Here is a 27,550-nt window from a genome sequence, read left to right as displayed (position 1 = left end):
GCACAGATACTGACTGGTCCTGGTGGTTCCCGGCAAGTACGTTGTTCTGCAGTGAATTGGGTATATGAAGGGTAACTTTATGAAAGTTAGTTAGCTGTCATTTCTCTTAAATGTCATTTCTCTGTTAAAAAAATGTAGACAGTAACATTAGTATGTGTCCTAGGGCAATTAAGGAGAATGAATAATAAATATCAATAATACTGTTGTGTGGATACTAAAATGGAACAGCATACTCCAAGCCTCCTAACATAGAAGGTACACAATGACCGTTTCCATAAATTTAGATTCAGTGCAGTATAGTTTCAAAACATGTCCATATTAGCTAAATAAATTAGACTGAAAACTGGCTTGAATCTAAATAAATTAATTTATCAAATTTTTCTTTCACTTATTAGCAAGTTTTTAACATTAATGAAATAAGAGTTTAAGAAATGTATCTTGCATTCACAGTGACATAAATAAAATGGTGAGTCACCAATTTGTCTCCCTCCCTTTTCTTTCTCTTCATATGTTGGAGTTCTAGAAGTTCAGACTTCTAATGAATTTTCACTGGCTACATTTACCTTTGGGTTCTTAGTTTGGAGGCCTGATGGCAGAGAATCCAGTTGTAGGTATTCCCTCTGGTGGGATAAATCTTCCATATTCTTGATAGAGAAAAAGAGTACCATAGGAGGAAAGCAGAGAAGAATCTTCTAAGACAATATATCTGGCTGAGAGATAGCCAAAACCAACCAACCGACCAACCAACCAACCAACCAAACAAACAAACAACCAAACAGAAAAGAATAGAACTCCCAACTCTCCCCACCACTACCACCACTGGAAGAAAACAAAAAGACTGGGTATAAGCTAGGGTTGAGATAGAGACTGACCTTACTAAAGAGAATGGACTAATTGCAGGTATTAAAGTCAGCCACTCAAAGTTTGAATTTTTTTCCCTAAGACATCAACTTATGGCATAACTCTATGCCATTGCCAGAGAGAAAGCACATCTAGCATTCAGGGGCACCTTGGTGGCCTATGGACTCCAAACTTCAGCAAAAATAAAAAAGAGAATGCACAGCATTCTCTACTTTGTGTGCTTTTCTAGATAACAAACAGCACTCCTCTTACCTTTTGATTATTTCAACATTCTTCTTTCTTCTCAAAGCTGATTTTCTTTAAAATTCATAAATTAAATGACTAAACTCCAGCATACAAGTTATTATTAAAATTATCAGTGTTGTTTATGAAAGAGTTAACATTTGCAAAAGGGTTTAATATACAGACTCATTACTTTCAGAACAAAATCATCTAAGTCATCCTAATTGAGCTGTAGACTTAAAATGCTTGCTTACAGGATGTGGCTGTTCTTGCTCTCTCATTTCTAATTTAAAGTAATGCTAGCTTTTGCTAAATGTGGTAAGAATTTCTCATGTTTTTATTATGCCTTTAGTAGCAAAACACAAATGTCGACCACACTATACTTGTATAAAATGTATTATTTTGAAAATCATTGATAAATACAGTTATTGCCATACCTCATGCACTTTGAAAATTCCAAAGCCATAGGTGCTGTCAGATAACTTTATAAGTGGTGGCTTAAAGTGCTGTTGCCTACTTCAGCAATGTAGAAAGAACCACACCATATATTCTGTTGAAGGCAAAGCTATCAGAAGCGATGTCGGTATGAAAAGGCTTAAAGTGAATTATTCACCTCTTAACACTCCCTTGTGTTCAGTCTGCTGCAAAGAGAATGCTTACTATCAATGTGAAAAGCAGTGCCTTTGAATTAAGGGAAAAGTTCAACTTGTTTGGCTTTGTTTTCACCCCAATGGCATCAATATGTGCAGTCAACCTTATGTCCGTAATTCAAAAGAATTTTCAAAATTCCACTCCCCTGTGCCCCTGGATGAGGAAAACACTGATCATCTTAGTATAGCTGAAGCTGTAATGATATGATTTAACACCATAACTACACATCCAACCCCAAATTCGTGTGTGAGAAGCCAGTTTTCTCAAAATAATGACTTTAAAGAATCGAAGTATGTCAAAGACATACTTTCATTTCTCTTTAATAATTCCTATGCTAAGTCAATACCTCTAGAATGAAACCTTTCTTCATATTTGTATCGCAACCTTTGGGAGAGTCTTCTTGTATTCGACATAAATATATTACAAATTTATCAAGACACTGAGGCAAATACGCTTTTAGAACCTGGTACAAAATGCTGCGTCTTTTCCTTCTCAGTGTCTAATCTGCTGTGGGTCCTATTCAGTGTATTTTTAATTTCAAATGTTGTAGTTTTCATTTTTAGAAGTTCCATTTGGGTCTTTTCTATATCATCTACTTCTCTCCTTCGTGCCCAAGATGAAAATGATACAAGGGAGGTACTTAGGGCTCAAATTTTAAGAAGGCACTTGCTCTCAAAGCCAGGCTTTTACGTTCTTGACCATATTTTTAATATTCTAATATTTAAGATTCTTGTTGGTTAATTCCATCATCTCTTTCATGCCAGGATCTGTTTTCATCGATTGATTTTTCTCCCAGCCGTGGGTTATATTTTCTTAACTTGTTGCAGACCTTATAATTCTTGATTGGGTCTCAGCAATTGTGAATTTTATATTGTTGACTGCTGGAATTTTTATATTGCCTCAGGTCTGAGCTAAACGTATGTTTGTGGAATGAATTTACCCACTGAGCCTCTGTCTCAAAGGTCTCCTTTCTGGTAAAGAAACAGACATAGAAAGGTAAAAGAATAGCAAGGATGCCAGCAGTTTATAAAGCACTGCCTCCTACATTTCCACACCAATGATTCTGGAAATGCGAGAGCTGTTTGTTTTGTCAAAAATTGTTCTCTCCATAGGAAATTTCCTGACTGCCCCATGAGTCTGTAATGGGAAATATAAGAGAACACTGGCAAATTAGCACCAAGGTATTGTGGACATATTTATCACATAGTGATTGGATTAATCACAGATTGAATTCCAGAATTTACTGAAATAGCATCTGTGATGAGAAAGACTAAACCATACAATCCACTTTCTTAATGATTGAATTATTTTTTTTTCTCTTCCTTTTGCAGGGATACCTTTGAAAATAGTTTTCTGATGTTTTCTTTCTTAGAAATTAATTAGAAATGAGATTCAAAATGATGATGTCTTTAATTTTCTTATCCATAGTTGTCTCATTTCCTAGAAATCCAAATATTGTTTTAAAATTGCTCAGACTTTCCTCCAGTTATCATTATTTCATGAGTATTACAGTGCTGCATGCAGGACTTAAAAAAATGTAAAAGTTATAATGGAATTGTATTAGATAACTAAGAAATTTTCATATATTATCTTATATAAAGTATAAAACAACATCTTTTAAATAGTATATCCTAATTTTACCACCAAAGTTGTAAAACTATTTTGAAGGTATTTTAATACACTTTGGTATATCTTAGATGCTAATCATTTCATATTCAATGTGTTTACACTCTTTACAAATATATTCTGTTCACTCCCAAATGTAGAATCAATACACAAGGTATTTTCTTAAAAACAAAAACAAAAACAACTCACCGTTTCTGAGGATGGATCCCTGTTCTTCGCAATATAGCCTTGTTTGTTTCCTGCATTGAAATAAAAAGCCATTCCTTTGTTGGGGAGTCTAGCTGGCTTATTCGGTAAAGCATGCAACTCTTGACCTCAAGGTCATGAGTTCAAGCTCCAGGTTGGGTGTGGGACCTATTTTTACAGAAAGAAAAGCCATCCCTTTGCAATAAATTGTGTCTGCAAACTTCGTTTGAAGTATTTATGTTATGGTTGGGTAAACAGGAACTGCACACAAGGAAAACATCTTTGAAAGAAATGAAAATTTAGCTAAATAATTCATATTAAGGTGACTGTCTTACAGAGCTGTTGCTTGTGTTTGCTAGTGTGGCTGAATAGATCTTTATATCCTGAATCCATTCGTAGTCTGTCCAAATGAATACGGAATTTCTACATAGGTTTTATAAGTTGGCTTTGTATAATTTTTTAAAAGTTCAGAAACACTCCTTATTGAAGAAACTTAGTAAAAGAGCTTATAGTTTTATAATTCTCTGTGAGGCAGAAGGATCTTCAGCATATATGACAGGCAGATATCACCTTAGATTTAATTTTTGAATTACCTTTTTGAGCATATAGTAATGAACTTTTTTTGAATGTAGAGTTCCATGTATTTTTAATCATGTACATATAAAAGCTTCATGAAACCACCACCACAATCAGGCTAGTAAACAGTTCAGGAGTTGAAAATCTTCATGCTGTATCTCCCTAGGCAGTTTTAAAACTTGCCATTCACTGATCTGTTCTATGTCATCATAGTTTTTGGTTTTTTGAAAAGTTTTATAAATGAAATTATACAGGGTGAAATTTTCTATGAGTGGCTTCCTTCAATCACCAAAATGCTTTCGAGGTGCATCTAAGTTGTTGCGTCACTAGTTTTTTTTTTTTGTTTTTTTTTTATTGCTAAATAGTTGTCCAATGTATGCATGTACCACAGTCTGTTTATCTATTCACCTATTGAAAGATATATGGGCTGATTCCAGTTTTGACAAAGAGGGCTCCTGTAAATACTTATGTACAAATCTTTCAAATCTTTGTGTGAACATAGTTTACATTGCTTTAAAGTAAATCCCAAATGGCTGCATCAGTCTGGATTTTTTTTTTTTTTTTTTTTTTTTTTTGGCTATGGATTATGCTTTTGGTATCATGTCTAAGAACTCTGCATATTGCCAAGTCACAAAGGTTTTCTGCTAGGTTTTCTTAAATGTACAGGTTTACATTTATATTTAGAGGTGTGGTCCATTTTGATACATACATTTGATACATACATACATTATATATATGTATACATCCATACATATGTATAACACACACACACACACACACACACACACACAGAAAGAGAGGGAGAGAGGTGTAGTTTAAGGTTCATTTCTATTGAATTATCTATCGAATTGCCTTTTGAAACTGTGTCAAAAATCAATTGGCCGTATTTCTGTGGGCTACTTATGGACAGTCTTCTCTGTTCTATTGATCTATGTGTCTTTTCTGTCTACAGTACTACACTGTCTTGATTAGTGCAGCTTCATAATAACTCTTAAAATAGATAGTGTGATTCCCTCAACTTTATTCTTCTTTTTCAAAATTTTTTTTGGCTATTATAGTCACTTTGCTTTCCATTATGAATTTTAGAATCCTTGTCTGTATTTACAGGGAATCATGCTGTAAATCTGAATGTTGTTATATTACATGTATAGATTATTTGAGGAACATTGACAGCTTTACCTTGCTGAGTCTTCCACTCCATAAATGCAATATATTTCTTCATTTATTTAGATCTTCTTTGATTTATTTCATCAATTTTTGTAATTTTCAGGGCACAGATTCTGTACTTGTTATTGAAAATATTTTTTTCTAAGCATTTGATTCGTAGGGAACTATGATAAATGGATTGCTTTTGAAAGTTCGGTTTTCAATAGTTCATTGCTAGAATATTGAAATATAATTGATTTTTGTGTGATGACCTTGAATACGGCAACCTTATTTATTGGTTCTAAGAAGTTTTGTTTCCAATTTGTTTTTTTTTAATTCCTTTTTATTTCCTGCCTAAACAGTAATATTATCTGCGAGTATAGTAACTGAGAAATTTCCCCTTCCTTTTTAATTTATCTTTTATTTATTTTTCTTGCCTTGTTGAACTTAATGGGTCTTTTAGCGCAATGGTGAATAAAAGTGGTGAAAGCAAGAGTGAAAACTTTCAAAATATAATATTAGTTATACATGTTTTTTGTTTGTTTGTTTGTTTGTTTTTTGGTAGATGCTCTTTATACAGTTGAAGAAGTTTCCCTCTCTTTCTGCCTTTGCTGAGAATTTTTATCATTCATAGATGTTGACTTATGTCAAATGCTTGATACATTTTAAGAATTGCTATTTTTACTATTTACTAGTAAAAAATAATCTATTTGACTCCTTTTACTATCCACTTTCAATCAACTTCTTTAGGCATATGTAAGTGGTCATATCAAATTAATCTACTTCAACAAATAAAGAAGTTACCCAATTTGAGCCAACGTGGTTTAGTTTCAGTAGGTGCCTTCTTTTGGTCTTTCTCATAGATGCTTTTTTAAATCATGATTTGTTTTCTAGAGTTATAACAGAAGAAGCAAATTGTAGAGTATGTAAATATATCTTCAGATATACCTGAGAAATAGCTTATTATTGAGTACTCCTGATAAAAATTCTGACTTTGAATGTCATTTATAAATTGACTACAATTTGCTGAGTACTCCTGGAGAAATGCATAAAGGCAAGTAATCAAAGAAACCCTTCATATCATGCAGACTTATCCACTTTGTATGTTAGTTTAATTGATTACTTGCTTATTTGTGTTTTCAGTACAAAGGAAAGTAATGAATACTAAGTTTTCATCAAACAAAAAAACAAGAAATGAACAAAAAAATGAAACTAGGAGAATGGACTCAGTTTTATAAGATAGTTCAGATCTGTTTTCTTATGAGCAAATAATCAGTAAAAAATGGCCAAACTTCTGTCTTTGTATTCCAGACTGAACTAGATTAAAAAGATGATCACATTCTAAAGTTTTTAAAGTGTCTATCTTGGAAGTTTCTGTAACTACCCACCAATTCCGAGTACTTTTACAAAATAATAAACGAATTATATGTTTAAAAGTAATAGTTAAAAGTCACTGCGTTCCAGTTGAATTTGAAGGGAAAACATTAGTGTTTATGATTAGTTTGTATGGAAGAGGATACAATTTTCAAAGATATAAATATTCATGTTTAATAACTCTGATGAGTCCTAAAAAACTACAAGTGTCTGACCTCAAGTTTTACGTTCTTCTTAGACTTGAAAGTTAAGATTTATAGATATGCAAGGTAGAACGAATTTTTTAGAGTACGTTATCGGGAAATATCTTAAAACCCTTCCATTTCTAAATTAAATGATGCTGTGGTACATATGGCTTTTGTTTTGGGTCTATTTTCATTTTCCTATGCAAATACAGCTATTTTATATTCAGATTATTTTAAATGAGTTTTCTGACACCCTTGGAGCCTGGATAATGAAAATGTTATTTTCTATATTAAAACCAGTGTGGTTTTTATAGTGAGTTAGTTATATGTTTGTTAAAGGCCAAATGGCTATTTCATTATGGTAATCATAAACACACGCACAATCTTTCAGGCTTCTACGTATTTAATGGATAAATGCAGGCACTTATTAGTAAACTTCTGATACTCTGCTACTGATTAAGCTGCAGATTTTTAACAATTGTATTTTGTGAAATTCTATAACGATAAACCAATCTTTCTTTCTTTCTTTCTTTCTTTCTTTCTTTCTTTCTTTCTTTCTTTCTTTTTTACATTCCTTTTTACCTCTCTCCATGTCATTCCTCCTCCTGCGTATATGTATCTTTTTGTTTCTCTCTTTCTCCTCTCTACTTTTCTCTTGCCTTTCTCTGTAATTATATTTTTCTCCTCTTTCTTCCCCTTCTAAAATCCCTTCTCTTATGACTTCCTCTCGTTTTTCGATTTTCATCAAAATAACATTTGGTAGCAACACCATCGCTCAGTGGTCATCAAACACTCTGATGCATCCATGCAAACAGACATCGTACAAACATACATATGCACATGTGCACGTGCACACACACATAATTTAAAAATAGCTCTTCATTCGGTGGGAAAACGTATTCTATTTCTTAGTTCAAGTCTTTTATTTTATCAGAGCTGTTTAGAACTTTAACAATAGGCAAACACTTTTAGATACTCTCCCTAGTAGAACAATGGAAGGAAAGTTTCCTTGTCTGTTTCCCTGTGTTTAACTGAATAGGGATCCTATCCTGTGATGCTCCACCTAACTAAAGCCATTACAATCACAAAGTTACTTACAATAGCACTTATGTTTTCTAACTAGAGTTTCTACTTTGATTTTATATTTTACTCTCTCCGTAATACTCAGGATTCTGTTTTTCCGAAGTGTTCTAAGATACTCATGGCCTAGTCTGTAACCGACAACAATAATAGATTGCATACATGTTTTTGACCAATTCAAAAGAGGAACTTGATTTTATTAAGCTAAAATGTGGAGTTTCTAAATAACTATAGTTTTAAAAATTAGCAAAATTCTGTTGCAAACATTTTTGCCCCAGTGTTGTTTTCCGCTATTATTTTTACTAGAAGATTGTCACCCTTAAAAACTGATAGTTTGCCATTATGGAAACAAAAATTAAGGTGCTTCACAGAACGTAAACACTAATAAAACATGTTAATGAAAAATGTCTGCTACTAAATGCTAGTTAAAGCAGATTAGAAGTGAGAAATGCATTGACCTTGTTTACCTTCATCTTTGCATTTTGATAAAGGTCATTTGAGCACCGACAAAAGATTATAGATTCAGAAATTTATGAGGCTATTTCCTGTCCCCAAGCTTTTAACAGACAGTGAAACTTAGTATTTTAAGCTATTACTCTTAACATGTCCTTTCCCCCCAATAATAAATAGTTCCCAAAAGCCACATAATTAAAATTATTTCATGGGAAGAAAAAAGAGTACTGTTAGTTTAATTTAGCTTTATTTATACGGAAACACATATTGCACTACGTTCAGCCTTACCTTGAGCCCTCTTCTTCATGAATCGCATGCTCCTGTGTCACTGATACTTACATGCTGGATGATCTTGTATGAATCCATAGCTGCTTCAGGGCACAATGGTGTGATATGAAGTGATGCTGAAAACAGGAGAACCTTTGTCACCGAGTCAGCTGCAAGAAGAAGTGATGTGTATGAATGTACAGTATAGGGAGATCTATGAAAGATCTAGTCTCTTTCTCCCAAAAGACTCTGTTCCATGATACAAGGAGAATTCAGTTCTTTTTGGCAGACCTCCACATCAGTTTGGAAGCAGTAAAAACAACCACAAAAACAAGCCTGGTTTCTCAACGTCTTTACTCTCAATATTTTAAGTGACATTTTATTTCTTATTTTTATTTCACTTTGTTTTCGATAACCAGCGGTAATACCCCTTTCCACTGTATAGTTTGAGTTCAATGCCATGATAGGAATGTAGATGAGAATGAATTATAGAGAGGAGTTCAACCATATGTTCCATGCTTGTAATTGTTATTGGCAAAATTTGAAGGAAAGGCCCTGCATCTCTTAATTGAGGAGTGGATGACTTTAAGTGATGCTACATGGAGGGCGTAGAATCCCAGCAGATGATGCAATTATGTTTAAAAATGAGTATTATTAAATAATTCACACTTTTAATATGGAGAAATTAGGTCATTTTTTCACTCCTCCCACAAGTGTTCAATCTTAATATCTAGGTAATGAAACAACGCAGACAGTGTTATCCATCCTGGTAGGAACAGAGAATGCCAGTTATGACAGGCTCATTGTTTACTTTAACAGGTAATTTGTGGACCGGAATCATTTAATTGTTCTGAGTACATAATTACATGTCAGCAATTTCCAATTTAATTAAAATTTACAAATCTGAAGATTAAGGGAATTTTTGAATTATTAATCATTTTTCCACTAGGAAATCTTGTTGCTCTGCAGGAGATTTGTCCAGTGTACAACTATACGTATTTTTTTCCTTCTCTTTCGCAGACAGACAATTTTCCCGCAGAGCCCAATTACATGGGCAGCAGGCAGCAGTTTGTTCAAAGGTAAGGCCTATTAAATAACTTTCTCGGCTTCCCCATTTGCATTCGTGTCAAAATTGCTTTGCAAGAGACTACACTTCAGATTCAAACTTGTAGAGACAACACTTTCTCTTCTTTTTCTTTATATGTATTTCAGTAGCTCCACGTTTAAGGACCCAGAAAGAGCCAGCCTGAGAGACAGTGGGCACGGGGACAGTGATCAGGCTGACAGTGACCAAGACACTAACAAAGGCTCCTGCTGTGACATGTCTGTTAGGGAGGCACTCAAGATGAAAACTACTTCAACTAAAAGCCAACCACTTGAACAAGGTGAGTGAAGCCTTCCAATGCTTACGACGTGTAAAGCTTAAGCAATCATTATAAACCTATTAGTACTAGAGTCGCAGTTTATCACGGTGGAACGGACCATTGATAATATATCAAAGAAACAGCAGATCCCGAGCTTGTCCCAGACAGAAAGCAACTATTCAACACCTCAGGAACAACAGAAAAAGGAAGGCCATGGATATTAGTCTGTATCCATCTTAAAATGACAAACTTGACCAAAGTCACCAGATTGTTCTTAGCTTTACAGACATTCCCCAACCTTTCCCATTTTGTGTTTCATTAGCAAGGAAAGCAGGGCATATGTTGGCTAGATATGCACATTCTAATATACTAACTTACAAGATCAAATTTAGTAAATTCACCACGTTTAGGTAAAATGAAAACCTGGTTGGAATTGTATAGCTCTTAGCAGAGTTTGTTTATTTTTAACGTGCATTTTAGCCTCAAAGTAGTTTTTCAAGAGTTAAATGACAGCAAGCCAGAATTTTGGCTCCTTTTTTTGATTTACATCTAAATGTGCATGGGTGTCAAATAAATATGTACTTGTTTACCCTGATAGAGATAAAAAAGAAATACTTCCTAATAATACAAATGTTTTCTAAAAGCCTATCTTCAATTTATCCATTTGATATGCCTTTTTATTAGTTTTGATGCTTTTATTGTTTCAAGCACAATGAAATATTTGCTAATGATTCACCCAGAGAATTAAGCTACTCTGACATATAAGACTTAGGCAATGTGAATAGGTTTTTATGTCTAATTATAAAAAATGAAGAAAACTGTTGTATAATTCGGGTTTCAGAATTGCAAATACGTATTATGTTAGTTAATACTAGTTTTCAAAGTATAATAGTATTTAAATATATCTAATATTTATTATTTCAGTTTTTTAGGGAGAAACTACATTTAAACTTTGTGAACATAGTCATTTATTCTTCTAATTCACTTATTGATTGTCAATTCATAGAAAGTAACCTTTTGCCTGTAGTGAAGCCTGACATATTACATATGTGTCAATAGATATTATTAATTTCTCTAATCTAAAATTAAAATTCATTTTAATACAAACACATTCACACATATGTGAATTCAATACAGAAATAAATACATAGGTTCATAATAATATATATGTGATACAGAAATAAATACATATGTACAATAAAATATAATTTATATTTCTGCACTGAATACAACATGCTGAATTTATTTTAAGATTGGCCTCCAAAAAAGCCTTTTTTTAATAAGTCATAACTGCCTTATACACCATAGCAACTTTTTGTCCAACAATGCAATACTGTGTTTTATAGTAATTGAATTGTAATTCAATTTAATTACAATTGAATATTGAATTGAATATTTATAGAATATTCATAGTTCCTACAAATTTGGATGTTTACTTAAAGTGACTTAAATGAACTTGATGGGTTTTAACTATGTCATATTATAATATGTGAATTTTTTAGACAAATTTTAAATAGTGGGTTGTTGCATCTTGATATGTGAATACAGAACCTAACATAGACTCATCTTTGTGTGTAATAAAGTGATTGATGGATAATACATTGGCTACTTTTTGCAAAGCTGCATAGAGTAAGTAAAGAGTTTGCATTTATTATCATATTTCATGAGAAACTTTGTTAATCAAAGAAAAGTTTATATGCTGTTCACATTAACTCTTTAAATTATTTTTATCCAACTGAGCAATATATTTGATGGGAAAGAGCAAAGGCCCCTATAGAAAATGGAAGTGGTTTTATTTATGCCTAAAGATGTATTTTATACTGAAAATCTGTTTTTTCAATTTTGATATTAGAAGATAATACCTTAAAAAAGTAGGCCATTCTTAGAAGAGCATATATTTGGTATATATTGTAAATAACATTCTACATAAAATAATTGCTAGTGTTAAGAGTGAGAATGCTAATACAAATGTGTCCTGGAAAACAAGTAGTTTCCACACATCTTTCTTAATAAATATGGGAAAGTTATTATGAATCTATGAATTATAGAAGAAATACGGACCTCTACTTTAAAACATGATTTTGGAGGATTAGATAAAATAGTATTTCAGTGACTGATTGACTGATTAATGTATTAGTTCATGTATTTAATAAATATCTATTAAATCCTTTCAATACTTGAGGAAAGTTAGTTTCTTCAGGAACACCAAAAATAAATTTGACTTAGAGCTTGCCTTCAAGAAACTGTATGTAACTAGTAGAGATGGGGAAGCTCTCCCTCTCTGTCTCTCTCATCTGTTTCCATTTTTCACCTTCAGTCTCCCGATTTCTTTCCATCATCTATATCATCTTTTTTGTTTTCTTCTTTCCTTCCTTTTTGCCTTCCTTCCTCCCTCCTTCCTTCCTCCCTTCCTCCCTCCTTTCATTCTTTCCTTCCTTCCTTCCTTTCTTCTTTCCTTCCTTCCATTCTTTTTCTTCTTTCTTTCTTTCTTTCTTTCTTTCTTTCTTTCTTTCTTCCATCTATCCATGTTTATACTTATCTATCTACCTGTATAGATTCAGAGAAGGAGACTAGCATTTACTGAGTTCTTACCATTTACTATAAACTGTGTTAGCTCCATTTCATTGTTATCTTATTTAACCTGAAAACTCTAAAATGCTTAATCATTTTTGTCTCACTTACAAGAAAACTGAACGTATAGAAAATATATTAATCTGCTCAGCAGGTTGGAATTTTATGCTACATCTAGATATAGCTAAAACTTGTGTCTTTTCTACACAACTTTGTCTCCAAATGGGAGAATTTGCTCAGACATTCTGATTCACTGCTATGACTAGATATCAAATAAACATTGAAGAATAAGTTAAAACCTGAGTTCATGTATGCAAACCTTATGGGAGAATATAAGAATAGCTCATATGCATTGAATGAATTATGCAGTACTTAAAACTTATTATCCTATTTAGTTTTCATTGCATTTATAGATAAGGAAGTACTGCTACTCTCACATTTAACAGATATTAAGAAATGTTGTCAGTGTTCTGCAGTGAAGTCAACATTAGAAATAAAATGACATGCCTTCAGAGCCCGCCCTCTTACCCAATGCTTTATACTATTCACATAATGAACAGTTTACTCAGAAATAATTTTAAAATGTTTGAAGAAGCCATCAGCCATTGTCTTGGTCAATGTACTCTGTTAATTTATTTGAAAAGCGTCAAGAGAAGCAAAGCCAAATTAATTCAATGCACACCCATAAAGAATAATTTTCTTTACAGATGAAAGATGATGACAGCCGTATTTAAGCAATTATCTCATGTCAGATTTCAAATATTAAACCCTAATCTTTAATACCTTCAGAAATCTCCTAAGAATCAAAAGTAAATTTTCTCTTAGGAGAAAGAAACCAAACACTAAACAGAAAGAAATCCATTTATGAGTCTTTTTTTCTTTCTAAAAATTTGTAGTAGTGCCTTAACACATTTCAGTTAAAATAATCAATAACATATTTTATAGTTTTTGTATTAGCTTATTTGATTTCTTTCCTTGTTTAAATTTTCTCTAGTAAGAAAAATGATGTTCTATTTCTAACTCAAAATATTTCTTTAGCTTAGAAATTAGAATTAATTCCAAAAATAATCTTCACATTTTCAATGGAACTTTCTACTAATAATGGTTTTCCTTTGCAAATGATTTAGGCCTTTGAGATCTTCTATTATTAGTTCAAATATTACTTTTTCTTCTCTTTTGTGCAGACTTTTTCCATTTGTTCTATTCCTGATAATTATGTTTATTGCTACCATCGGTTTAGTCGTCCCAAATACACGCCAGTAGTATGTGTTGCTCATTATTTTAGCAAAAATATTTGAAAGAGTTCAGTAGTTAATTGAAGTCGTGCTGGATAGCACGACAGCTGGGGAATAGCCTTAAGGATTTTATGTTAAATCCTCTAATAGAAAGAGGTGGTTTTAGTTTCTCTCAGTGGGACTAAAACAAATTCTCAAAGAATGTACTTAGTTTCTTTCTATTTGATTGCATCTTTGTGCCCTGCCAGTCTATTTGTCACTTAGATTTTCTCCATACTCCCTTTGTCCAATATTATAGGTAGGTAGGTAGGTAGGTATCTACCTAGGTAGATAGGTAGGTAGATAAAGCAATCCACTTTGACTTCTTTCAGAAAACATCTGTACTTTGGAGTTTCTGTCCATTACAGCAGTCTGGTAAAGTATTTTGATTGTGAGCAATAACTCTTTCTTCTTTAACAACATTTAGTAAACTTTCCCTAACATTCAGTAGTCTCTCTTGATTCCCAAATAATAAATGTGCAGTTTTCATAAATGCTGTCTGGTGATTTCTTTGAGCTCTTTATTGATAACTCAGTGACTGTTCTCAAGTTTTCAAGGGTAATCAGTCTTCTGCTATCTTTATAGTTGTCTGAAACCAAGTTCGTGAATTTAAGCCAGAAACTAGTGGAATAGCATTGCACCCTGTGTTGACAACCTTTGCTAGGGACAGCAGTAGAAGCATCACTGTGAGGGAAGCTAATGCCCTGTTAGGTGGCCAACTGTCCATCCCTTCCTCTGTAACTGGATTCCAGGACTTTTCTGATCCTTAGAAGTTGCTTCATTCAAGTTCTTTCTCATTTCTCCTTTTATTTAATTGCCTTATAATTTCTTTCTTTCTTTTTTTTTTTTCCTATTCAATTCTGTGCCTCCTCTGTCCTCTCTCTTCTGCTAGAAAATCTGACTTCTTAAATTACATTCTGGTTTCAAAACATTTCAGAATAGAATCCCTGATTAAAATCTAATAAAAATAAAATCAATAGAAAGTTGAGAATAATAGAAATACAAAATAAGCTAGGTTTGCTCCAGTGAATTCAGTTTTAAAACTAAATTACATTCTTAAGGGTTGCCTTCCCTCTTCCCAGAGGACATTCTGGAAAACTACAAAAACTAAAGCTAATGGATTTTTTTGTTTGTTTGTTTTGTTTTTTTCAAGTCACTGTTTGAATTTTGCTTGTGGGCCCCATATTTAAACCAGGATTAAGCTAGTTTAAAGACTGCAGTATTTTTTATGTGATTTCAGAGTTTGGCGAGGCTCTGAACCCTACTCTTTCAACATCGCCCTCCCTAATTTACTGCATAATGACTGCAATTTCACCATATTTCTAATTATGTTTGGAAAGGAAACAGTTTAAGGTTTCTACAACCTATACTTTACCATGGAGGAACAACTTAAGGAAGAAATAATAGGGAAATGGGAGAACACAAGGTGAAGCTCTTGTCCACCAGAGTAGGGGTGGAGCCATACATACAGGGTTTGGAAGGGAGTTATTGAGAAAGGATTAGGACACTGAACGCAAACTTGACCTACTTTGCAATTGCCCCTAGAACTGACCAGCAATAGGACCGTACTTGGATAGTACTTTTATATTCTCAAGCTTCCGTTCTGCTTTCTATTCTGCACCTATGGTTACTGCAGCTGTGACCCTTCCAATCAGTCGATGTCTCTTCCCAGACCTTCCCATAACACGCATCAGCAAATTGCTTCTACACAAGTAAGGACACAGAGGTGATGACGACGTCCATCCTCACAATCTCTGAAAATACTTTTAAAAAGAAATGCCGCTGTAAACTTATTAATATCAATTTGTCTTATGAAGGAAATGGAAAATCACTGCCATATAGAGGGATGGGGAGTGGGGAAAGCAAAAGGAACAGTTGACTATTTAATACCAGGAAGAAATCACTTACGAATTTTTAAAGGCACTGCTGCTTTTATGATTCAAATGTGTGGCATTTAAGAAATTGTATTATTTGCCAAGAATTCTTATTATATCAAGCCATCTAAGTTTGTATTCGGCTGCATTTAAGAGCACCTTAATGTCAACTTTTTCCCCCTCTTGTGCTGTCTTAGGACTTTCAGAATTCATCTGGCTTTAGATTTTACTGGATAAAATATTCCCCAAACTATGAGCAGCTTAAGTTCATTTTTGATTACCAAACTTTGCAAATGTCCCATAGTTCACCTAACTTTAAAAGTTTCAATGACATCTCTTTCTCGTGTGCAAACATCTGTTTCTAGAATCCAGCAGCTGGTATCATGAAAATAGAGAGATTTTATCACCCTCACATTTGTTCTCATCATAAAGCCTCCCTAACAAGTGTTGCATGATTTACTATAGATTCAATGTGATTTTTAGGTTATCTTGCTTTTAGTAATGACTTTTGCTAAAACACTCCAAATGGGGAATGTTGGGACAGTAGTTCCCAAACTTTTAGAATCTCATTTTGCCTTGGGGCAGGGGAACCCTTCCCAGCCTTAGAATTATTGTTTCTTTCAAACACTGGGATACAACTAGAGGATTTTGGTTTTTGTGTGGTTTTTAATAAGGACTTTTTTTTCATTTTTACAAATAAAATTCTATATTAATATTATGTACATTTCTATGAAAATAAGAGTATGACATAAACGATAAACTATGACAATCAAGCATGGTTATTAGTTCATCTGTTAATTAAGAATTGTGACAAACTAATGTTGATGGGTCTTAAGCTTCTTCAAGAAATTTTCCATTATTTCACTTTAAACCCATGTTCTAGTATTGCAGGTTCTCCGTTCTTTTGAAAACCATATGAGGAAACGTTAGGGTAGGAAGATTCCTTGAATCCTTGAAGCATAATTCCCCTGTTTTATAAGTAAGAAAACAGATTCAATGAGTCTTAAAGTTAGAGGCAGAGATAGTGCTAGTTCTAGGTTTATCGTTTGCTGGTCTTGAGTTCTTTGTATCCTTCATGCCATTCCTGTAATTCATGATAGAGAGACTTCAGCGTCTCCAAGCAGGTACTTCAGGTTTGTCAAAACACTTCATTTTTTTATAAATCTGAAGATGTAAGCAGTTATGCCTGAGAGCTTAATTCTCGATTCTTTCATGTATATTGAGTAAATATTTAACATATAAGTATATAAATATATATTATATATACATTGAATAAATGTATTGAATAGAAGCTCCAAAAAGTCAAAAAGATGTATCATACCAGATGTAGACAGTGACACTATTGTGTTATTTGTCACCAAGCATAAGGACGTATATATTTCTCATCTAGGCACAATATCTACACTTGTAATTGTGAGTCCCTGATATTGTCTCAGTGCACCGAGGGATGATGGTTCCAAGGAGAGATTTATTTAATCACTTATTTTTTTTTTCTTTTAATGAACAACTGTGCCAGGGATGCAAAGACGAACTAATGCACAGGCTGGGTTCTGTAGGAGCTCACACTCTAGTGAGAGAATTGGACGTATAAGCTCTGGGGTTGGTGTAGTAAGCCATGCCCTGAGTATGCATGGAGTCATGAGAAAGAAAACCCAGCTGAGATTTAAGGGGATCAAAGAAAACTCCTGGGGAAGGAGACATTTGAGTTGACTGGTTCATTCAGAAAATGTTTACCTGTTTGGGGAGGGAGGATAAGAGGGCACTCTAAGAAACACAGATGGAGTAATGTATGGCAAGTTGCTGTTGGATGCATGTGAGTAGGGAGGTGTGAGATGAAAAATGGGGCAAATGAGACCGAGAGGTTGTGAGAACCCCAGTGATGGGACAACTGACAGGGAGCCATTGGGGGTTCAGGTGGCAACAGTGCAAAGTCTCATTTTATTTTTATATTATTTTTTTATTTCTTTAGAAATAGAGAGAGCACGAGCAGGAAACAGGGGCAGAGGAAGAGAGAGAAAGAAGCAGGCTCCATGCTCTGCACAGAGCTGGACGTGGGGCTCAATCCACGACCCTGAGGTTATGACCTGAGCCAAAATCAAAAGTCAGAGGCCCAACCGACTGAGCCACCCAAGCCCTCCCAAAGTCTCATTTTAGAGACATTATTTTCTGTCAATGCCTGGGGAGACAGGGATACACTTAGGAAGCTGAGGAAGTAATGTAAGACAAGGAAAATGAGACCCAGAGTAGTAAAGAGGTAGCAGGAATGGAATTAAGTGAAAGATTAAAAACTTTTTAGAATATGACAGTACTTTTATGATTATAAAAAAATTGCTTATTATTCACTTGAAATTGATTTTGAGATAATGGTTCCTAAAGGAAAAAAAATCATTTAATACCCAAATAAATGGACTATACCTTGAATTATTTAAGTCTCTTTTTGTGTAATTTATACCATATATATTAAATAACACACAAATATTTGAAAGTTTCAGCATTTTCTCTAAATTAACAATACTGATTTGTATGCTGAAATCAACTTACTAAAAAAACTTCACCATTTAAAGATGATAGAAAAAAAAAAAGATGCTAGGACTAAACAGAAATGAAACAAAAAAAACTTCAGATAACCAGATAATTTTTAGAAAATAGAGAGGCAGTGTAGAACGTGATATCATAATGAGTCTGAGAATCATGACTTGGGTGACTAAGTTCAGTTTACTAAAGTGGAAAAGACAGGGTGAGGTCACCACGGGGAAAATATTTGGGAAGTAAAAAAGAGTTTAAGGTGAATATCAGAACAGGCAACTGGAAAATATAATTTCGCAATCAGAATAGAAGTTTGGAGGTATAAACTTGGACAATCCTATGGACATAGGATCATGCGTGAAGTATGTACATTGATGAAATACGTCATTGGGAGAAAAGAATCCAGGAGACTAGAATCCAGGATTATTGGGAAAAAAGGATCCAGGACAGAATCCTGCAGCATTTAGAAGTTGGGAATGGAGAAAGTTCAATAATGGTTCCACCTGCCAAGAAACATGTTCAGTATGTTTGTGACAATCCAAAATCTGGAGACGTCATGGATGAGTTTTACGACTAAAACCTAGAGTTTTTAGACTTCATTTCCAACCAAATATCATTGAGAGCCAAATTAAATCAATACATTAAGTAAAGTTAGATAATACTGTTTCTGTTAAAAACAGGATGATACTGAGAAAGTTGTTTTATGAGTGAACAAGCTCAGAGTAAAATCCCAAACAGGTGACCTGGCACTACTGGGATAAATGTATAACTTCTGGAGCTCACTTGCTTTGAAAGAAGGAACATTCACTTGGAATCAAACATTCTGAATTTTTAATGTAATTCAGTAACACTTTCTATAGTATCATTGTATATATGGCACTATCTTAATTGCTATGTTGTATATTTACTCAACAAATATTCCTTGGGTTTCTGGTATGTGCCAAGCGCTCCCCCAGGTGTTGAGGATTGAATAGTAAGCAAAACAAACATTCATTCACACTGAGCTTACATTCAAATGATGATGAAATAGTCAAGTGAACTCTCCCAAGACTCACAAAATCCATTTTCACAGAACTGGTAGTCTAGTAAAGGAAGTGAAACATGTACTAAATATAATAAAATGTAGAAAATAATGTGCTATTTATTAGGTGTAAATGAAAGGGTCTGAGAGTTTCAAAAAGAAGATAGAATATTGATAATTATTCAATGAAGACTTCATACTAGAGATGAAATTTTAGCTAAGACTTAAGGGATGAACAAGGTTTTTACTTTGAGAGATAGAAGAAGCACAACAAATACATAAATACAATCATGGGATATGGAAAGTGGATTTAATATTTGGGGGATAATGAATAGTTCAATGTGTCCAGAGAAGGGACAGAAGGAAAAAATGCTGAAGAAAACAGAAAAAAGGTGATCAGTAAGGAAGGGAGGAAGTAGGAAAGCCATAGAGTCACGGTAGCCACAGATGGATAAGAACAAACATTTTGATTCTTTAGAGAAATCCAAGAAAATGAGGCTCAAGGAACAGCTATACAATCTGATAACTGACAGACCACTCTTGATTTTCATGAGAGGAGTTATAATGGAGTAATGAAAAAAGAAAAGGGATTTCAGAAAGATAGACTATGAAGTAAGGTCAGGAATTGGAGGTAGCAATTTCTCTTATTTCAAGACTGGCGAATAATGGAATAAGGGAAAGACAGGGAAAATAGTAACTAAGGAAGATGGTATTATGAATGGAAAATGCTTTAATCATTTAAGATAACTAATTATTAATATACTGAGGCAGAGGATCCAATTAGAAGGAAATATTGAAGGACAGGACTGGATAGAGGATATGCATGGGAGTGTAATGGAGATGCTAGCCTTAAAGTAAAGATCAACTCATTTTCTGTAAAGGAAAGAAAGGAGAAATAAATTAAAAAGATCAATGTAAAGGTGAAAAGAAAATACTTATAGGGAGTTCATTATAGGTGGGTCCAATCTTCTCTATAAAGTGCAAGGCAAAAGACATCAATCTCATTATTTCACATAAGCCTTTAGAGTATATAAATGACCTCAGATTTGTGAAAAACCAGGGACATCATGAAATCACCAAAATATTCTACTCCAAAGTGCACATCTGTCAAAAACAAATATGGATGGCTGTTATTTTATATTTATATTTGTTAAAAAAAAGAAATAGGAACAAGTTATATAGCAAACTAAATATATATATATATATATATATATATATATATATATATATATATATTTAACCAAATATATTAACATTCAAATTTGCTCCCCTGGTACTTTCCAATTTCATAGCTTGAATAAATTTTTGAAAGTTGATGTTTTGATATGTATGCTTATAATTCTTGGAACAAGATGTTTTCCAGAATTAAGGATTTTTCAGATTTTACAAAGGTGATATAATATGTATATCATATATTATATAAAATCCTCACTGGAATCTGGCAATACACACAATCAAACACATTAAATTTTGTAGAAAAAAACCTGAATATTTGCAGTAAATGGACTAAATGAATACTATAAATAGCTTATGTTAGTTCAAGTCATTTTTTACCACTAGATGAGTAATAAAATAATTTCCAGATCTGAAATATTTTTGGGTTTCAAAATTATGGGCAAGGAATTATATAGACTTGTACTTAATTTGCATGTCGGGGCTTTGCTTCCTTAAATTCTTGACAACCAGTTATACTGATGATGATTCAAGTGGTAACATAATGAAAAAATTGTTATGTACCACCATAAGAAATCCTGTCTTCTATTAAATCATTATAGACATATGTAGTTGGGGTCTTGCTTCAAATGTAGAAAAAAAATAGTCTATCATCCCTGTAATAGTTTTAATGTGATAAATATTTACTTTAGGAAGCTAAAGAGTAATCTTGGAGCATTTAAATGTTGGACTTGAAAGTGGACTAAGACTGTAAGATACAGGGTGAATTAAGTATTTGAAACTGGGATAATACATGATCAAAGATTTAGAGATGTGGCAACCGAACAGTATAATACAAGAATGACAAAAAAAAGTAGAAATATTTGTATTTGAATATGGGATATAGAATTATAATGGAGACAAATTGAACCAGATGAATGGGTTAGAGTCAGATTATGAAAAACCTCGAATTCCATACTAACGACTTTGAACCATATTCTACAGGCAATTGAAAACTCTTTTGAGTGGCGTTACCTGGTCACATTTTTCTTTTAGAGTGATCAATTAATAATAGACCAGGGGAGAGTTGGGCATGAAAAAAAAAAAACAATGGCCAAACCAATCCATCACCAAAATTCAAAAAGGGAGAAGTATGTTTAATATTTCTTTCATTTTTATATAACATGTCATGCACTTTAATTGCATATACCCAAGAAATTTTATTGAAATCATTCTGAGCATTAAATACAATTAATTCAAAAGACACATTACTCAATTCAAAGTACTACTATTTATATTTGTTAATAAGCAAAGTTGATTTTTTTCCTTTCCCTTTTATTTTACAGCGGAGCTAGCAACCCTATCTTAAATATAAATCATAGTGAAGCCATTAAAAGATCATAGATACTTGACAAACTGTGTGAATTTATTCAGATAACAAAAGATCAGCTACTAGTAATAAGGAATTTAAAAAAAACACACATTTACTGAACATCTATTACGTGACAAGCACTGCCCCAAACACTTTTGTGTTTTTAATTTATGTATTTATTTTGAAAGAGAGGAAAAGAGAGAGAATCCCAAGCAGGCTCTGCACCTTCAGCACAGAGCCTGATGCGGGGCTTGAACTCATGATCTGTGAGATTATGACCTGAGATGAAACCAAGCTTAACAAACTGAGCCACCCAGGGGACCCTGCACCAAGCACTTTTAAATAAATTTGTCCTAATGGCAAGCCAGTGAGATACTGTTATCTCCTGTAATAAATGAAAACCCCGTGCATCAGAAAACTGAAGGATCTTGCCCACAGATGAGACCCTTAACTGTGTAGCAGTTGGCTGTCTGATGTCATGTCTGTGCTCTTTGCACTCTTGTCCCTTCTGCTTATTTACAGTCTTCAATAATCATGTGCAAAGAATAAATCCCAATCCAGTGATGTTGTATGAATTAAGCAATAGTATCAGTGTCACTTTTAGAACTATGATAGACTGCTCAGAGATATTGAAGTGATATAAACAAATTTAATCCCACTTTACTGATGATCTACAATTTGTAAGACATTGTAGTCCATATGTATTCTTAAGACATTTCACAGTTCTCTAGGTATTTGATCAAAGGTTTTGCACAATTAAAACACAGCAAAAAAGCTTGAAAATTTCATTTACCTCGGTTCCCCCTCCATCTCAACCCTGCCAATATTTTCTCTCTACTTTCACAAGCTCTTCCCAGCCAGCTGTATTCTCATCCCAGTAAGTGGCATCACCATCTACCTACCTAGTCACTCTAATCAGAAACCAGCAAAGGAACTCCTTTTCTATCTCTTCAGCATCACAGTATGTGTTATTAAGTCCTGTTGTTACATGACCCAATTCATCTTGAAATGTCTTCAGTTCACTTAGTTCCAGTTTATTTCCCCTGTCCAGGCTGCCTCCCTTTCTCAGAACACCTCCTAGGCAGGTGCCCACCTGCTTCCCTCAATGCCCTGTTAGTTAACTACCATCCATTAGCAGAACAGTGATCCCCTTGAGAGATAAATTTGATCATTTCACTCCTCCAAGTGTAAACATTCAGTGATTTTCACAGAGTTCTGGGGGGAGGTGGGTGATCTGCACTTTTAACCTTGGTCTATAAGCCTTGCCCTTGTGCCAGTCTCCTGCAAGTTTACTGTACCCCAGCCAGGGAGGTATTCTTTCAGTGTCTTCTTCCCTATTTCAGGAAAAAGGCTCCTGGTGAATAGAACTTTTTTGCACTAATTTGTCTCCCCCAGTAGTCTGCAAGTGACATGTTGTGAAGGAGATACTTCTCTTACACTCCCTGTATTCTCAATATATTCCCAGTATTTATTTACCAAGAAAAAAAAAAGAAAGAAAGAAAGAAAGAAAGAAAGAAAGAAAGAAAGAAAAGAAAGAAAAGGAAAGAAAGAAAAAAGAAAAAGAAAACACAAAGTTATCAAAGATTAAAAATACAGATCACGAAGAAGATCTTAAAGAACTTGAAGTCACAGGATAAATATTAAAAGATCTTGATCTGGTAAATGATATGATATTGAATTAATCTTTAAAAGAGCCAGTTTTGTTACAGTTAGAAACAGATCAAACAAACATTTAATGACTTCAAAGAACAGAATTATGTACATTTACTTAAATTATCTCATCTACCATACACAATTTTGAATAATTTTATAAGGTAGTTATAAGATAATTTAATAAGATATAATTGTCATTTCCATTTTGAATAGAGGAGATAACCAACCTAAGGTCCTCAAGCTTTCATATGGCTGAACCAAAATTTTGGTTATCATGGGTCTGTTCATCATCTCACGGTGGCAATTGCCCATGTGAGAAGTAATGAAGTTCTCACTAGTCTAGGTGATATTGAAAATAAGAGCGAGTCTTGGGGGTGCCAATATTTGGAGACTAAAAGCCTTAATATCTTGGTAGAGAGTAAGAAAGGGCCATCAAGTTTTCAAAATTAGAAACTTCCATCAGGTTGTAACAATATTGTTGGGTTATTGAATAGTATTGGCTGGCTAAAACGATGTGCAGAGGAAGCAAACGGTGCAATAGGAATGAGTAAAAGAAACACAGGATAATGCAAAAAGTAAGTACAATTTATTTGAAATATATGATATTCTACTTGAAATATCTGACTGCAGATTTTCAGATCATTCTATAATATTGAGGGAAAGATGGATACATTTGGATTATCTTTTGAGTGTCCATTATTAATATTGGACTATAAAGTATATATAAAAATTTGAGTGAGTGGATAAACCGACATATTCAGGAAAAAAGTAAAGCAAATTGCCACTATGAAACACAGGAGACAACTTAGGAAAATGAAAGCTTATCTTGAACCTTAGATGAGGCAGGTAAAGATTCCACAAAGCTCAGAAGTGATCCTTCTTACTACTAGGCTGAGAAGCTATATTTGCAATGAAATCATTATATTTGAATACACAGAAAAGTGGTGTTCATTTCTTTGTATGAAATACTGATAAAGTTGGCCATATCCATGTAACTGATTTAAAAAGCCATCAATAATTAGATAAGTCTATTTAGAGTGAAAGCAGAGTGGTGAAAATGAAAGATTTGTCAGAAGGAATAACAGACAACACTAGGAAAAAGAAGAGTAGTAAGGTACTCAAATATAGAAGAGTTTTGAAAGAGAAGGGTAAGTGTACCTCTTCAGAGCATGATGTGAAATCCTCTTGAGTTTATACTTTAAAAAGAATATATATTTCAAATATTAAAAATTAGAGAAACAACCCTCTAGAGGCCAGGGTTTTCCAGATTTCTTCCTTGCATTTTACTGAGGATACCAATACTGTTTCTACTCCTTCTTTTCTTCTATAAAACACTGAAAATGTTAAAAGCCTAGGCTACACCAAACTCCAGAATTTATAAAATACATTTCCCTCTAGATTTGTTTTAATTAAATTTAATTTTGATTTTCTTTAAAAAATTGTTTTATTTGAGAGAAAGAGAGGGGGTGCACGTGTGAGTGCACATGCATGCGTGGGGGATGGGCAGAGGGAGAGAGAGAGACAGAGACAGAGACAGAGAATCTTAAGCAGGTTCCATGCTCAGCACAGAGGCTGATGTGGGGCTTGATCCCACAAACCTGGGATCATGACCTGAGCCAAAATCAAGAGTTGGTTGCTCAACCAACTGAGCCACCAAGGTACCCCAACTTTGACTTTCTATGTGATTACTAAACTTATTTTCTGTTTTATGCCCATACATATATGTATGAAAACATATATGAGTTTACATATATACATACATTTATCTCCAAAATTTGAATGGCAAAAGCATTAAAATATGTATTTAATTACACTTAGAGTACATCCATCAGAATATCACTAACTTCTGACGTGTATTGTAACGTTGCCTGGAAATTCTACCAGGTTACTAGACACTTGTCCTTGAAATTACAAAATGTTTAAATAATACATAATAATGCATTTTCACACAGATTTATTAGCACAAGAGTATTCAATACCCATTAACAGTTTAATTATTTCCATGTTCACATGACAGTATTTTATTAAACGTCATTTAAAATTTTTTTGAATGTTGGGGCTCCTGGGTGGCTCCGTTGGTTAGGCATCTGACTTCGGCTCAGGTCATGATCTAACGGTTTGTGAGTTCGAGCCCCGCGTCGGGCTCTGTGCTGACAGCTCAGAGCCTGGAGCCTGCTTCAGATTCTGTGTCTCCCTCTCTTTCTGCCCCTCCCCTGCTCATGTTCTGTCTCTCTCTCAAAAATAAATAAAACATTAAAAAAACTTTTTTTAAATTTTTTGAATGTTGAAAACGAAACAGTTGAACAGTTGTTCAGAAGTGAAAGAAACAGCTTTGTAAAAGCTATGAGGAAAATTAGTTGTTTTAGGTTATAAGTAATAATGTTTTATCAGTAGAGGTTACACATTTTGTCTAACCTGTCTTTTGGAACCATGGTGTTATAAATATAAATATGTACATTCATTTCAGTATATGTATTACTTACATGCCATCAGCTCATTTAAACACTCTGATACATTTATTAACACCATCAATGTTTGAGTGATATTCTATCATTTTCTTCGGATGTAAATAGTCTTTCTCTGATATCAGTTCAATGATGTTAAACTGCTCAAATTCACTTTAATAATACAACATAGTCATTAATTCTCTCTGGGGGAACCTATCTGCATCATAAATTACTTTAAAAAGAAGTCAGATTTCTATTTTCGTTTGATTCAAAGACAACTAAAATTCAAATTGAGCCAATAGTATATCGCCATAAAAATCCTTATTGAAACCTTCAATGATGAATAGATATGATAGATAGAAATTAGTATGTTATCTATAATTTGCTTCTAATTTATTTGAGGGAGACTAAAAGTAGTTTGTTCCCTTGATACTATAAGTATCCCCTTATAATTATGTTTGTGCTTTTAATGTGCAATATTTGTTAAAAATATTGCAAAAGGTAAAAAATCTGCTTAGTAATAATTATACTGATGTATAAAGTATTACTGATGTTTCGCAGTGACACACATTCTCTTTTATCTTCTCAAATATAGTTGCAATAGATGACTCAGCATTTACTTGTGCCAGACACTGTATAAGGCACTAAGGAGTAAAATTATGCACAAAATAAATGTAAGTCCTGATCTCTAGTAGTTTACCCCAGTAAGTATTTGTATCATTCAAACCTCTTGGAACAACATCCATTTTGATTTTTTGTTATTGAAGCATATCAGTCTGAAAAACACACCTTAGATCTACCATGTGAAATCAGCATATACATGAGAGTTGACTTTAAAAATTGGGTAGAGTAAAATTTATCTTATCTGCAGCTGTGAAAGTTGTAGGATGGAATTTTCATCCCTCTCCTATAGATAAAATTATTGACGAACTATATCCTGCATGGAATTCTTGAACAGAATAAGGACATACAGTGAAAACTCAGGAGGTTTGAATATAGCATGAACTTTAGTTAACAATAATGTATAAGTAATGGTTCATTAATTGTGACAAATGTACTATATGAATATTAGATGTTAACGATAGGGCCAGTTGGGTGTGAGATTCATGGAGCTCTCTGTAGTATCAATTTTTCTGTAAATTTAAAATTATTCTCAGGCACCTGAATGGCTCAGATAGTTAAGTGTCCAACTCTCGATTTTTTAGCTCAGGTCATGAACTCATGGTTCGTGAGTTCAAGCTCTGCCTCGGGCTCTACTCTGAGAGCACGGAACCTGCTTGGGATTCTGTCTGTCTGTCTGTCTGTCTCTCTCTCTCTCTCTGTCTCCACCCCTCCCCCACTTGCACATGCATACCGTGCATGCTCTCTCTAAATAAATAAACATTAAAAAAACAAAATTATTCTAAAATTTAAAAGTTTATCTAAAACATTATTAAATGTGGTAGAAAAAAATGAGACAAAATTGTGCAGAACATTTGATGTTAACATAAAAATTGGGCATTTTTAACGATCAGTACAAACCGTTAAAAATGTGTGGGTAGGAGCATAACCAAAGTAATACACCTACTTAGGGAAACTTTCTGTGTGACAGCACAGATTGTAGAGAGGGAAAGGTGGCTTCAAGGAGACCAATCTGGTTCACTAACTTTCATACAAAGTGGTAAAGACC

The 27,550-nt window shown here is 33.7% G+C and overlaps 1 protein-coding gene and 1 long non-coding RNA gene across 6 annotated transcripts in view; one reads left to right on the top strand and one right to left on the bottom strand.

The window, feature by feature from the left end:
* PCDH17 (protocadherin 17) overlaps positions 1 to 27,550 on the top strand; it is a 99,928-nt gene that overhangs the window by 27,243 nt on the left and 45,135 nt on the right. For 4 of the 5 annotated variants that reach the window (XR_009611396.3, XM_060637039.3, XM_060637042.3 and 1 more), the window contains 2 exons: positions 9,648 to 9,706; positions 9,840 to 10,012. Coding sequence is in view for 4 of the 5 variants with exons in the window: in XM_060637039.3 (XP_060493022.3) it covers positions 9,648 to 9,706; positions 9,840 to 10,012 (232 nt within the window). In the remaining variant the exon portion in view is untranslated. The remainder of the gene's footprint in view (positions 1 to 9,647; positions 9,707 to 9,839; positions 10,013 to 27,550) is intronic. The other variant, XM_060637040.3, reaches the window with a different exon arrangement.
* LOC132682009 (uncharacterized) lies at positions 845 to 8,722 on the bottom strand. The gene is made up of 3 exons (XR_009611397.2): positions 8,649 to 8,722; positions 3,550 to 3,599; positions 845 to 1,724 (listed from the first exon to the last, which is right to left on the bottom strand). It is a non-coding gene; the product is annotated as an uncharacterized LOC132682009 (long non-coding RNA).

This window comes from Panthera onca, chromosome A1, assembly GCF_046562875.1.
Source record: "Panthera onca isolate mPanOnc1 chromosome A1, mPanOnc1 haplotype 2, whole genome shotgun sequence".
NCBI lineage: Eukaryota > Metazoa > Chordata > Mammalia > Carnivora > Felidae > Panthera > Panthera onca.
The sequence above is the reverse complement of the archived record's forward strand: the minus strand, read 5'-3'. Positions and strand labels throughout refer to the sequence as shown.